The following is a 15,518-nucleotide window of genomic DNA, read 5'->3' as shown; positions in this document are numbered from 1 at the left end:
AGCCCTATAACCATATCAGCTGAGGACCTTTCTTCAAAAATAAACATAGCTAAACAATGGACTGGAGGAGGCTAACTCAGAAATATCACCATGTACATCATGTAAGAAAGAAGAAAACTGATTTTAAAAAAACAGTGAAAAAGAGAACATACAGATATATTTCTAGACAATATTTTGATAGTATATATTTTAAAAGTGAGTTATTTATGAGACTACTTTTTATCCCTGTACAACTACATATTCCTCATTAGATAAGAGCTATTTTGGCAAAGAAGCACCACTACTAAATTAGCTGCAAAATGTTATTTGTCTGCAATTTAAAGCTTTTTTTTAAAAAAAAACGTTTTTATATAAAATAGCAATTTTCAGTATAGCATTATCCTTTAACCTGAAAGTTACATTAATTACTGGATACTTTTACATTACATTTGCAGTCTCTGAGACCATAAAAATTAAAAGTACCCAAATGATTCCAATATAGTTTCGCATAATACAGGAAATGATAAATTATGAAAACAAAATGTATTATCAACTGTATTTTGCATTTAATATTTTTCAATATTCTATATTTAATTGGTATGGTATATTTCTGTAAATAATTAGATATTTTATCAATTGAAAACTAAGAAATATTATCAACTCAGCGTAGGCTATAAATGTAAAATCTGTGCACTCTAAAATATGATAGTCAAGCTAGGTAAATAGATATTTTTTTCCAATTTGGCTATTTTGACCTAAAATTTTATAAAATTTATTAAAATCGAGGTATAATCCATACATTTTAAGATTGATGAATGGTGAAACAGAATGGAACGAGAAATGAATAGCAAAATGCTAAAGTAGCTGGATTGGAAAAGTAGCCATCTGACTTACAGTTTGTAATTTGTTTATTCATTTGTAATTAATTTGGTAATTAATTCACAAGTTAAGGTTTACTGGATAAACCTATCAAACTCAGTTACATGATGAATAATGTCAGATATTAACCATTTCACCAAGCACGACATGTATTTGAAGCAAGGGACGCAAATTAGCATATCATAACGTAGCATTGTTATGTATAGATTGCTTTGAAGACAAATGTAAAAATACAAATTATGTAAATTTACACAAATTTTATTTTACACTTATTCATTCAGCTTTTATAAATAAATATTAGCAAAATGAAAAGATCAAGACAGGTTAGTGTTCTTCACTTTGCAAAATTTCACACAGACTCTGAAATGTTAATATAAAAGCAAACATTTTTTTCTCTGCAGTAGATGTGACAAAATAGATTAATTAAAATTGTTAAACATCTTTCTTATATGTATTTTTCAAGGACACTGAAGTCATTACTATCAGCACAGTTTACTAAAAGAGACAAAGCAAAAGAGTGTTTACATTTAGGCATAAAGACTACATACAGTATATATATTTAAATAATATATTTCTAAAATAAAAGTATTTAAAAGTGCTATAAAAATCTTTACTAATCTCTGGAATGCTAATGTAATGATGCCAATGGTAGAGTCTATTCACTACCCCCTTCCTGGGGAATCACACATTTATAAGCCACAGATGATGAAAATTGAAGGAGACCGCACTCACCAAGCTATCACGGTATACCGGATCCGGTCACACCCCATGTCAAATGTATAGAATAAAGGGATGGTCCAGGCAATGAAGCAGGTAGCATAACAGAAGCTTTATTGGAGCAAACACAGAGCAATGTTTCAACCCGACATGATATATCAGACCATCTTCCGTTGATCCATGGTCTAGTTCCGATGCACAAGTCCCCAGTAATGGCACTCTGACCAGTCTGCACCTACCAAGCCCCTTACTCAGCAAACTGTGATGCAAAGTGTGTTCTGACACCTTTTCATCATGACCAACATTATATTTTTCAGCCGTTTGAGTTACAGTAACCCTTCTGTGTGATCAGACCAGACGGGCTAGCCTTCACTCGCCCTGTACATCAATGAGTCTTGGTCATTCATTACCCTGGTGCCTGTTGACCAGTTGTCCTTCCTTGCACCATTTTTAGTAGGTACCTATAACGACTCTCACTGTGACATCCAGAAGGCCAGACGTGGTCGTCCCAGAAGTGCCCAACAGGGTATTTGATGCCTTATGCATCAAGCCACAACTCAGTTCTTGTTTTCAGCCTGATGTTTATTCCTGCCTTAACTCCAGCACTAGGGGCTGGACTTTACCTATGGCTGCTCCTATCAATCTCAGCCCACCTGAAGCAGATGCCTAATTAGCCAGGTATAAGACACTGCCTCTCCCTGAAGGCAGTGTCAGTTCATTGACACTGGTTCCTGTGTTTGTATTTGTGATCCAGTGTTCTCCAGTTGGCTCCTGACCTTGGCTTTCTTATCATCTATCCTGTCTTCTGGCATCCTCTGACTTTGGCTTACCCTCATTTATCCTGACTTCTGGCACCCTTTGACTTTTGGCTTACCCTCGACGATTCTCCTGCTTCTGTCCTTACCTATATTGCGACTTGGAGCAAAATCCTGCACAGCCCCCATGTACAGACTCACAGGCCAGGTGAATTCTTACCTGACCAATCTGGCCTGTGTTTAATTGCAAGGGTGAGCATATATATCTGCCTAACGGACTCCCACTTCAGGTAAGCTGTTACAGTACTAACCACTACGTACGGGAACAAAAAGCCTGCAAGACTTACCATTTTGGAGATGCTCTGACCCAGTTGTATAGCCATCACTATTTTACCATTGTCTAACTTGTGAAAGTTAGTCTGATATTTTTGCTTGGCCATTTTTCCTGCTTCCAACACATGAAATGCAAAAACTGACTGTTCACTTGCTGCCTAATATATACCACTCCTTGACAGGTGTCATTGTAACAATATAATCAATTATATTAATATTACCAGTTAGAGGTTTTAATGTTGATCAGTATATATATTACAAGGTATCATGTGGGTATAACAACCATATGTTATCAAGTGATGATTGAATGAAATGAGGCATCAATAAATAAACAAGCATAAAAAGATTCACCTAGTGATCCTGTTGTGAAAAATGATAGTTAAACATGATCTATGCCAGGACTCAAATTTCATAACCAATGCTACCAGTTGGGGCCTGGTGGGTCCATGGTACAGTAACTAAATGGAAGTTTCTACTCATTAGTTTTGACATAATTCAAAACAACTTTTGCTTTCTTCGGATGTAAAATCAGCATTCTACTGTTCACATGCTTTCTATATACATGCTTTCATACTTTAGGCACTCACAGGGTTCAAATACAAATAAGTTTTATTGGATCAAAATACAAAGAGCAATGTTTCGACCTAAATAAAGGTCTTTGCCAAGCTAACACCACATGGAACAATATGCATATTTATACACACAGTGCATTATAAAATAATCACTGCAAATTGTTACTTACCCCCCATATTTCAATTGTGAAAGAAGATTGGAGGCAGACAATAGAGCTATAAAGAGAAATAAAAACAAAAGGATGCATACAGACATTTGCACCAAAGGTAGAATGCATACTGGAAACCAACCTGCTATAAATGCGGATGTTACCAGAATCAAAAAGCAAGAAAAAGTGTGAAACACCTACAACAAAAAAGTGTATGCGTGAGGCTCTGATACAGAACGGAAACTTTGAAAAAGGGCATCAAGCAAGTTCGCGTCCACCGACGGTGCAAGGCCAGAAAAAGACCACCCCCTTTAGGTGCGCAAATGTGGCATGAGTATAATAAGGCACACAGCTCCTCAGATTACAATAACGCGTGTGCAAGACTATGAAAAAAAATGGGAGGAGACCTCACAAGAGTGCACAAGCTAAGGTATTTCTCAGGCATACAAAAAATAAAGAGTGAGGCTCTTAAGAACAACCGAATAATCACAAAGCCGCCCCAATAATAAAAAAGGTGCGCGATTCCAAATAGAAATGAGGGCATGTGTGGAATTTAGCACAGGCACCCGGACCAAAAAAGAGGTATCATAGGTGACCAAATAATAAAAAAAAGGAAAATAAGAAAAACTAAACACCTAAACAATAGCAAATAAATATAAAAAAAATAAAAATTATTGAAAATAATAAAATAATGCAAAATAAATATAAGAATAAAAAATAAAATAAAAAAGAAAGGTACAGCTAATGGTGAAAAAGAAGAAGACCTTCGACCAGAGTTGCAAAGGTTGTAAGATACTTAGGGCATAACCCTGAATAAACATAAGAAAGAGAAGGACTGGAAGGGTTAAGTCAAAAAGACAGAGCCACTTGCAGACCTAGTATCTTTGGAGAGGCTGCTCTGTAGGGTAAGTTTAAATGCCTTTATGTATTAAGAGCTCTCCATTCATATAGTTACATAGTTACATAGTTAGATAGCTGAAAAGAGACTTGCGTCCATCAAGTTCAGCCTTCCTCACACCTGTTTTTTGCTGTTGATGCAAAAGAGAAAAAAAAAAAAAAAAACCCAGTTTGAAGCACAATTTTGCAACAAGCTAGGACAAAAAATTCCTTCTTGACCCCAGAATGGCAGTCAGATTTATCCTTGAATCAAGCAGTTATTACCCTACATTCATCATACATGATAACAAATAATAAAAATAATGTAATAAAATAATGTAATGTAAATAATGTAGGTGCAAGCAATATAAATATTTTAAAAAGTGCTAAATAAGTCCACAGTGCTTAATTAATATTAAAGTGCATAATAAAGTGCAAAAAGTGCTTTAGCTCACAAGTACAATCTAATATTTTTTGGCATTTCTGAGATAATTTGGTGTTGTGGCTACACATGTGAACGGAATATTATTTCCTGTTCACACTATCTTTAGCTTTTTATTAGATGGAAATACACACACTGACATACATACAGCTGCATAGGCACACAGATACAAATATTATACCAAAAATATTAGATTGTACTTGTGAGTCATTCCATTGTTAAATTAACAGAATTCTTGCCACAGTGCTGGACTTTACCCAATTATGGATATTCTGTCACAATAGGGGCATGTAGGTCCGTACACATAGATAATCCCAAATAATCCACAGAAAGAATTTGTATATGAAAAGAGTGCACATTTATTGATTAAAAAAAGTATGCATGTCAAAAAGTCATGGTATCATGCTGTCACTGCAGCCCTTATAGAAACAAAGAACCATTCGGCCCATATACACCCTGTTCCAAATTATTATGCAAATTCTATTTAAGTGTCACAAAGATTAAATACTTTGTTTTTCAGTTTAACTCATGGATGGTATTGTGTCTCAGGGCTCTTTTGATCACTGAAAACAATATCTGAGACCTGTGATAATTAGATTGCCAGGTGAGCCCAATTTAAGGAAAAACTACTAAAGGAGGGTTTTCCACATTATTAAGTAGAGCACCATTTTCATGCAATATGGGGAAGAAAAAGGATCTATCTGCTGCCGTAAAGAGTGAAATAGTTCAATGCCTTGGACGAGGTATGAAAACATTAGATATTTCATGAAAACTTAAGCGTGATCATCGCACTATTAAGAGATTTGTGGCTGATTCAGAGCACAGATGGGTTTCTGCAGATAAAGGCACGTTTAGGAAGATTTCTGCCAGAGCCATGCATCGGATCAAGAGAGCAGCTGCTAAAATACCATTACATAGCAGCAAACAGATATTTGAAGCTGCTGGTGCCTCTGGAGTCCCACGGACATCAAGGTGTAGAGTCCTCCAGATTCTTGCAACTGTGCATAAACCTTCTTTTCGGCCACCACTAACCAATGCTCACAAGCAGAAATGGCTGCATTGGGCAGAAAAATACATGAAGACTAATTTTCAAACAGTCCTGTTCACTGATGAGTGCCGTGCAACCCTGGATGGTCCAGATGGATGAAGTAGTGGATGGTTGGTGGACGGCCACCCTGTTCCAACAAGGCTGTGACGTCAGCAAGGCGGTGGTGGAGTCATGTTTTGGGCCAGAATCATGGAAAGAGAGCTGGTCAGCCCCTTTAGGGTCCATAAAGGTGTAAAGATGACCGCTGCAAAGTATGTGGAGTTTCTTACTGACCATTTTCTTCCCTGGTACAGAAGGAAGAACTATGCTTTCCATAATAAAATCATCTTTATGCATGACAATGCGCTATCTCATGCTGCAAAGAATACCTCTGCATCAATGGCTGCTATGGGGATAAAAGGAGAGAAAGTCATGGTGTGGCCTCAATCCTCCCCTGACCTCAATCCTATTGATAACCTTTGGAGCATCCTCAAGCAAAAGATCTATGAGGGTGGGAGGCAGTTTACATCCAAACAGCAGCTCTGGGAGACTATTCTGACATCTTGCAAACAAATTCAAGCAGAAACTGTCCAAAAACTCACTAGTTCAATGGATGCAAGACTTGTGAAGCTGCTATCAAATAAGGGATCCTATGTTTAAATGTAACGTGACCTGTTAAAATGTTTAAAAAGTTAAAATGTTGTTATAGGTTTGATTGAAATAGCTTTTGATTTCAGTAAATATGCTGCAAACACAACAAATGACAATTTTCAGTTCTTTACAACCTATAAAGTGTTTTGAAACTTACTGTGCGTAATAATTTGGAACAGTTCATTGTAAGTTTTTTATGTTTAAAAAATACTGTTATCATTAGGAGGTTTGTTCAATAGAATTTGAATTGTACTCTTAATAGTTGATAACATGAGAAATATGCTGACTGTTATTTACATCAATTATTTAGGTAAATGAGAAAAATATAATTTACATAATAATTTAGAACAGGGTGTAGTCTGCCCAATTTTCTAAATACTTTCATTAGATTTAGACCCTGGCCTTATTGTCTAGCTAGGGTAGCCTTATGCTTATCCCACGCATGCTTATACTCCTTTACTGTGTTAACTTCTACCACTTCAGCTGGAAAGCTATTCCATGCATCCACTACCCTCTGAGTAAAGTAATACTTCCGGATATTATTTTGAAACCCTTGTTCCTGTAATTTAAGACTATGCCCTCTTGTTGTGGTAGTTTTTCCTATTTTAAATATAGTATCCTTTACTGTGTTGATTCCCTTTATGTATTTAAATGTTTCTATCAAATTAGGTCTCACCAGTGTTCTGTACAATAGCATGAGCACTTCCCTCTTTCTACTGCTAATACCTCTCCCTATACAACCAAGCATTCTGCTAGCATTTCCTGCTGCTCTATTACAATGTCTGCCTACCTGTAAGTAATCAGAAATAATCACCCCTAAGTCCCTTTCCTCAGATGTTGAAGTTAGGACTCTATTAAATATTCTATACTCTGCCATTGGGTTTTTACATCCAGGATGCATTATCTTGCACTTATCCACATTAAATTTAAGCTGCCATTTTTCTAGTTTATCTAAATCATTTGTCATTTGGCTTGTCCCTTCTGGAACAACAGCCCTGTCATATGCACAAAGACATACCTTACCATCAAGACCTTCTGCAATATCACTAATAAAATATTAAAGAGAATGGGTCCAAGTACAGATCCCCGAGGTACCCCACTGGTAACATGCCCATGCTTCGCATATACTCCATTGACTACAACCCCCTGTTGCCTGTCACTCAGCCACTGCCTTACCCATTCAACAATATTGGAATCCAAACTTAAAGATTGCAGTTTATTGATAAGTCTTCTATGTGCAACAGTGTCAAAAGCCTTATGGAAATCTAGGTAAGCAATGTCTACTGCACCAGCCTGATCTATTATTTTAGTTACCCATCAAAAACATCAATAAGATTAGTTTGGCATGATCTCCCTGAAGTAAACCCATGTTGTCTCTGATCTTGAAATCCATGTGAATTTTAGATGTTCAACAATCCGATCCTTTAACATGGTTTCTATTACTTTATCCACTACTCAATTAAAGCTTACTGGCCTATAGTTGCCTGACTCCTCCCTACTGCCTTTCTTGTGGATGGACTAACTTCCAATCTTCTGGGACTACTCCTGTTAACAATGATTTGTTACATGAATCTGTTAATAATTTTGATTGTATACCACTAAGCTCTTTTAATAACTTTGGGTCCCATTGACTTATTTGTCTTTACTTTGACAGTTGAAATAGAACCTCTTCCTCGTAAACTCGCATGTAACAAATTATTCATGTGTCCTTTTTCCTAACTGAGGCTTCCTTCATTTTCATCTGTGAATACTGAACACAAATATTCATTGAGGCAGTCAGCTAGACCTTTATCCTCCTCTACATACCTTCCGTCTTTTGTTTTTAATCTAACTAATCCTTGTGTTACTTTCCTTTTCTCATTTATGTATCTAAAAATGTTTTGTCCCCTTTTTTTACTGACTGTGCTATTTTCTCTTCTGTGTCTGATTTGGAAGCTCTTATAACTTGCTTAGCCTCTTTCTGCCTAATCGTATAGATCTGTCTATCTTTCTCACTCTAGGCTTTTTTTTATAATTACTAAATGCTAACTTTTAGTTTTTTACTATTTTGGCCACATCTGCCTAGTACTACAGTGGTTTATTTTTTTGGCTTTTACTGAGAAGCCCAATGCAATTTTCTGTTGCCTTCAGCAGTGCAACTTTTAAATAATCCCATTTCTCTTGGACTCCATTTAAATTGCTCCAGTCTGATAATGACTCCTGTACACATATTCTCATTTTAGAAAAGTCTGTTTTTCTAAAGTGTAAAACTTTTTTTGTGTGTGGTGTGACTCAGTCACAGTTCTTATATTAAACCACACTGACTGATGGTCACTGTATCCTAAACTTTCACCTACAGTAATATCTGATACCAAATCTCCATTTGTTAACACTAAATCTAGTATGGCCTCTTTACGAGTTGGCTCCTCAACGACTTGTTTTATGCATATCACACCAAAACATTGTAGTACATTGAGATGACACAAATTTCCCAACAATGGAGAGAAAAAAAAATGTTCGGAAAATATAAATTTGCCGTACTACCTGCAACCCCGAAAAGGAGTGTGAAAGCCCTGGACACATTTTGCACCTTCCTTTGTGCTTCCTCAACATGGGCTTACAAAGAAAATTCCAGAAAATGTATAGGCTGGGAAATTTGTGTCATCTTAGTGTACTACAATGTGTGGTGTGATATGGTGTGATATGCCTGTACTACCTTTAGCATCTATGTGGGAGGCAGTGACAGCATGATACCATGACTTTTTGATATGCATACTTTTTTCCAATCAATATATGTTTTCGTATACATAATTTTATCTATGTGTGCAGACCTACATGCACCTATTGTGTATTTGTATGTGACAGTTTATGTATCTATCTGTGTGTCTATCTATATTTCTGTCAATGTTGTAATCAGTGTGACTGTGCAACTGTCTGTGTGTCAGTGTTTGCATATGTTTGTCTATGCATCTGCATGTGTGTCAGTGTTTGTATCCGTGTGTCTGTACATCTGTATGTGTGTCAGCGTGCGTATCTCTATGTATCAGTGTTTGTATTTATGTGTATCTGCATGTGTGGCAGTGTGTCTGTGTATCTGCATGTATATCAGTTTGTGCGTGTGTATCTGTGTATCTGTATGTGTGTCAGTATTTGTATGTGTGGCAGTGTTTGTATCTGTGTGCTTTGTATCTGCATGTGTGGCAGGGTTTATATCTGTACAACTGTATGTGTGTCAGTTTTGTATATATGTCAGTGTTTGAATATGTGTGCAACTATATTAATTACAAACATTTTGCTAATATGAGTGGTACAATTTATGAAAATGGGCTGCCATGAGGTACACAAGTGAAAGTAGGTTGGGAACCACCATTGTGGAGGATATGATGTTCAGGCAATGATGCTCTGTTTATTTTGGTTTTCTTAATATTATTATGTTATATTTATATTAATACCTATTTATTTTTGATTATTTTTTATTTCAATTACTTTTCAGTAATTTATATTTGGTATTAATGCATTCTTTTTTTCTTCTTTTTCTTCTTTTTATCTTCTTTGATATTTTGTAGGTATATCGTTTTTCTCTTTGGTTATTTGGTCTCCTAGGATCCAATACACTGCTTTATATTTGAACCCTGTAAGTGTCTGAAGCCTCTTCTTGGATATAACATGTACTAAGGATTAGCTGGTCCAACTTCAGTAAGCACCCAGTGGACTCTAGGAATTGAGTGCAGTCATGGCTTTACCGTGTGCTATATAAGCGCCTCCTTCCTAGTCCTTTCTCTCCAGGTGTAGTTTTAACTAACCCAATAGCATGCTCCTTGTTGTTCTCTGAATACTGGTTTTGACCTTGGCTTGTTCTTCGATTATCCTTATTTTTGTGCACTTGACCTTTTGATTTGTCTGCCTTTTATCCTGTTTTTTTTCTGCACTTGACCTTGGTTTGTACTACTTGCTGTCACACCTCACCTTGGTCTCTGCCAACCCAAATCTCAATTTCCTTCACCTCTTACAAAAGAATCATAATAAAAATAGTTTAAGACAGGCTGAAGTCTGAAAATTTAGCCTTTCATATTGCTCTTTTTGCTACTGAGCCATGTTGTATAAGCAGCAGCACTACAGGCAGTGTAAACAACACTGGCTGTAAATGCTACGGTAAATTAGGTTGTTCTGCAAATGCATTAACCCCATTCTAAAGATCTCTTCACCATCTCTTTATTCTTGTGACAGTGAGATAGCAAGTACGCAGACTGAATGGGAGAATTTATAGAAGTCTGCACCAAGCTGGAGCTGACCACCTGCACCACAGGACCACTGTGCCAGCAGGAACACCCTTTGGACCACTAGGGCATGTTGACACCATTCTTGCTAAAAAGGTAAGCAGGAGGGGAGCAACAATAAAAAATAACATAAACACAGCCTCCACACACACATGCACACAGCCGGTCACCCTTCAAAATAAACATCATGATCCTATCACCCCACACAAAAACATTCATACACACAGTCACTCCACTACACATACCAAAAGCAGCTCCCACACACACCGCAAGCAGCTCCCACACACACAACCTTTCTCAGACTCAAAGATACACATACTCACAGATATAGAAATACATATCAGACACATGCACAGATATACATTCCAAAAATAGTCATGAACATATATTACATAGTTACATAGTTACATAGCTGAAAAGAGACTTGCGTCCATCAAGTTCAGCCTTCCTCACATATGTTTTTGCTGTTGATCCAAAAGAAGGCAAAAATCCTAGTATGAAGCGCTTCCAATTTTGCCACAAACTAGGAAAAACATCCTTCTTGACCCCAAAATAGCAGTCAGATGTCTCCTTGAATCAAGCAGCTATTACCCCATTAATTAGAAATTATATCCCAGATATATGCTCCCAGACAAACACATATACACACATATACAAGAATATTAAATGATAGAGTTGATGGTCCACACTCTCAGTCTTGTTAACATATTACTTTTATTTGTTACATAAAAAAAGATGCAAAAAAATGTGTCAACGTTTCAGTCCCGGTTCGGGACTTTCCTCAGGACAGCAAGAATATTCAATGCTAGACAGAAACTTTCAGGCACATGAACAGATACACAATTCCTGGCACACACAGATACCAATACACACTGCTAATATCTCTGCACATGTATTAGATGTATGTGTGTGTGTGTGTGTGCATATGTTAGAGGAGGAGATGTGGGAAAAATTTAACATATTTAAAATTTACAACAGTATCTTTCTTATTTGTAGATTCATTATGTAGGATCTTATTTTTTTAAGATTTTCTGTCCAACCAAAATGTACAATTTTTAAAAAAAATAAATGTAAACATTGCTTTCCAAGGCACTCAAAATACTTGGATTCTTGTGGTAATTTTTCCCCTACAAACCGATTGGTAGTAAAGAGGTTATACATGTTGCCTCTCCCAGCTGGTTTCCTCAACTTTAGAATTGTTAGGTTCCAGCAGTAGTACTTTGCCCAGATTGATTTGGGATCTCTGTTTGCCTGGAGGTCTCCCCTAGGTACATTTTTGTTCAGGCACAGTTGTCTCCTTGGAGGTTTGCATTTTGCTAAGCTAGATGTATGATTGGCATGATAGTCAAGTCATTTCACTCCCATATCTTATTTGTAAAGGAAGAATTTGACAGCTTATTTGTTTGATAATTATGAGATAAACTTTTTCTTTTCTTTTCCATTTTCCTCCTGCCACAAGATGTCTGTGAACATTAGACATATGTTTACCTGTCTGCCAAACAAACCAGGACTCTTCAGGTAGCTTGTAGCAAGTTCTATATTAATATCAATACAATATCAAAAACAGGTCACATTTATACAGCTATGATTGACAATGCTGCTCTGCTAGATTTCTTCTCTACAGTTTGATGAAAACTGTAAAATATATATATATATATATATATATATATATATATATATATAAATATATATATATTTATTTATTTATTTATTTATTTTTAAAGAAAGAAAGGGTTAAGAAATCGACCTAACGTAGCAAATAGTTCAGTATCCCTCTTCCGATTTCACTGTATACTGACAAAATATAAAAAAAAAAAAAGAATATAGGTGGTTACAATAAAGAAAATAATTTATTAGGACTATTTAGATTACTGACATTAAAATTTCAAATTTTTATTTATAGGTATTATTATATCTTAAAAAGCATAGAACCCAATATTTTGAGTTTCTACATTTCTGCATTACAGTAACTATCAGTGAGCGTTACAAGGATACCTGTATTTTATGTTTTATTTTTTTACATGAAATGACTACTGACTCTCTAACAGGAAACATTTACAGAACATATTGATCATTTATTTCAGTGTCAACAAAAGTCAATTTTCCAGATGCTGCCTTCTGTCCCAAAGAACAGAGGCACAAACAAGCAGGCCTAACACAGCTCCCAGTTGACTATAGATGAACATCTGCTTCTTTTAGCAGTAACCCAGCAGTTGAGCAAATCAACACTACAGTCCATGTGAAGTATAGAAATGCCATTTTACATTTGATGTTCATATAAACAGTGAATGACTCTTTGAGAAAAAAAAATCTAAAATACTGAATGGTTTCAAATCTACCCAATAAATGTTAGCTCCAACTAAAGAATAGCATGTGCAAGAAGAATAAATGCTGCCCTCTATGGATTTTACTGTAAAGATTACCGTTCTATTTTTTGGCAGATTTCTCAGGACCAACATCTGCTCTCTGCACTATAGTACGTTTTAACTCTTCCATTGCTATACATGGCTGGTAAACATAGCTTTTATAATCTGACCCTAGAATGGCTATTATTTCCAAATGATGAAAACTTTGTAAGAAGAGAAGTCATAAGCTATATTAATCAAAAGGGCTTCCTGAGCTACTAGTGCCTGCAGGACATTAGATGATAAAAAGCATATTTTCTGCCAATTCCCTCTTAGATCCCTGCAGCAAAACACCAGCACACAACCGACCTAAGTATGCCACCAGATACAGGGGAAACAAGCTGTAAATAAGCACCATGTTATGTTCCCAGCAGGTGTAAAATACACAAGGGGCCTGTGATTGGCACTTTGGAGCATTTACAAAACAGAAATTGTGGTGAATGGAAAATTACATGTGAGAAATTAATGCTCATGTTTCATAATTGTAAAACATCTCTATCTCAAATGTATTCCATCTCCGTTATTTTGGTCTTTATTTTAAAAATTCATTATATTTTTTTTCTATCCAATGCAATTTTCTGTTTTGCAAGGGAACTCAAACGCGTCATTTTTATTGTACATGTGAACTGCAAAAAAACCCAAAAAAACTGCCTAACGGTGTCCATGAGACCTATATACAAAACTTCAATCTGATTACATGTAACATCGCATTTTCTACACTAACATGTGAAATAACACACTTGTTATAAATGACTGTTTAAGAAAGGGGCACCATTCTGTACACTTACAAATGTAAACATTTTTTTCCCATCTGTATAATAAAAACTGTAATAAACTCCACACTAGCATACGTGAATTCTTCTCGATCATATAATAATTTATAGGACATACAGAGCAGAGTTAGACTGAAATCACTCTTACACAGAGTAACAACTGGGGGAAATACTTGTATTCTTAATAGAATGGCAGTTGATTTTTGAAACAGTCTAACTACATTTCATAGTGGTGTTAAACCGAGCAGGGGAAATGTTTAAACGGTGACCCTTTTTTTATGGCCTTTTTTTTATGTCGTGTTGCTCAATTTAGTCCCATTTAACACAGATAATGAACACAAAAGCAGCTGATTCCGTGAGTTTGAAGAATACATATAGTTACATAGTATTCAATAGACACCTACAGATGACTAGATCTTTGTTGTGTGACAATTAACCAGTATAGGGCATTAGTGGCAAAAAAGCAGATACTCAGGTTGGCAAAGCATCATGTGATTCGTAATTCTAAACCTGCTGGGGACTACCTTTTGCCACCTCTCCCACCCTTACAGTGGTTCCCTATATGGCTATGATCAGTATAGGAGTGGTGCTTGCAGTTCCATCCTCTTACCAGCCCAGAAGCAAAGAAGACAGCCAGCATTGCAAGACAAGCTCCCATCACAATGAGCAGCAGAAAGACAATAAGTGGGTGCTGCTGGCTCATGCAGTAATAGGATTCATACAGCCAGTCCCTGGTCCTCTGTTGCTCCTGTCTAATATCCACATCTTCTGTCCTGTCAAGGAAATAGCGGCGTCTCCTCATTGCTTCTTGCCACATTACAGAGCAGGAGGGCACACACACAGGTGTCCTCCTTCAGTTTCAGGCTCCCACTGAGAACAAAAATAACAAGTCCAATAACCCTCTTTCCCAAATTGAAGAAAATCACAAATCCTTTCCTCCCTATTCTCTTCTTTATTAGTCTTTGGTGAGTTTCAACCAGGCAGCAGAGACAGAGGCAGAGGTTAGCAGACAGGGAGTGCGACTACAGGGCTCCAGTGACATGATGCAGGTAGGGGGAAGGAAAGTAAATTATACAGTAGCAATAAGAGGCAGACTGTGAGCTTGCTCTAAGTTTGCAGAGTGTGCTCCAAGGCGTGTGTCAGACGAGAACAATAAAGCCCAGTGCACGCCCTCCCTCCGCCTTGGTAGCAGCACACAGCTCATTCATAAAGGGCTCCCTCCCTGCTTTTAATGGGAAAATAACACACGCAGAGCATGCTGTGAATTGGAGCTTGATTTCAAATTAACTTATTCCACTGGCTTCCTACAGGATGTGTAAGTGTGTCACAAATAGCAAGAAGAGAGAGAGACATGGAGAGCTCTTTCTTTCTGTCTTGCAGCTTTAGTTATGTTCATTTACAGTAGGCAATAATGGTGTAATGTACAGGATACCTGTCGCTTCCACGTTATAAATGGCAAAACTGACAACCTTTTAGACTGAGGCAAATTATTCTCCCAGATTTGTCTTCACTAGCAGGCTCTGAATGGAAGGAACTGTAAGGGACTTGCTATGTAGAAGTGAGAATGGAGAAGTGGTGATAATGGCAGACCACACCTGCTGCAGAACTTCTTGTTTGAACTGGTACCTTGATGCTATATATTGTATCACATAAGCTTCCAAAATGTATCATGTCTCATAGTGATCCAGATTCACAGAAACACCC

General features: G+C 36.7%; 1 protein-coding gene across 1 annotated transcript in view; it reads right to left on the bottom strand.

Moving 5' to 3' along the window:
* The window catches only part of ADCY2 (adenylate cyclase 2), a 1,028,223-nt gene extending 1,013,343 nt beyond the window's left edge, over positions 1–14,880 (bottom strand). The window contains exon 1 of the mRNA XM_063451927.1: positions 14,425–14,880. Coding sequence (XP_063307997.1) covers positions 14,425–14,631 — 207 coding nt within the window. The 5' untranslated portion in view covers positions 14,632–14,880. The remainder of the gene's footprint in view (positions 1–14,424) is intronic.
* Positions 14,881–15,518: the final 638 nt, after the last annotated feature.

This window comes from Pelobates fuscus, chromosome 4 (genome assembly GCF_036172605.1).
Source record: "Pelobates fuscus isolate aPelFus1 chromosome 4, aPelFus1.pri, whole genome shotgun sequence".
Taxonomy (NCBI): Eukaryota; Metazoa; Chordata; class Amphibia; order Anura; family Pelobatidae; genus Pelobates; species Pelobates fuscus.
Note: the sequence above shows the minus strand (reverse complement) of the source record. Positions and strands in the feature narration are given on the sequence as shown.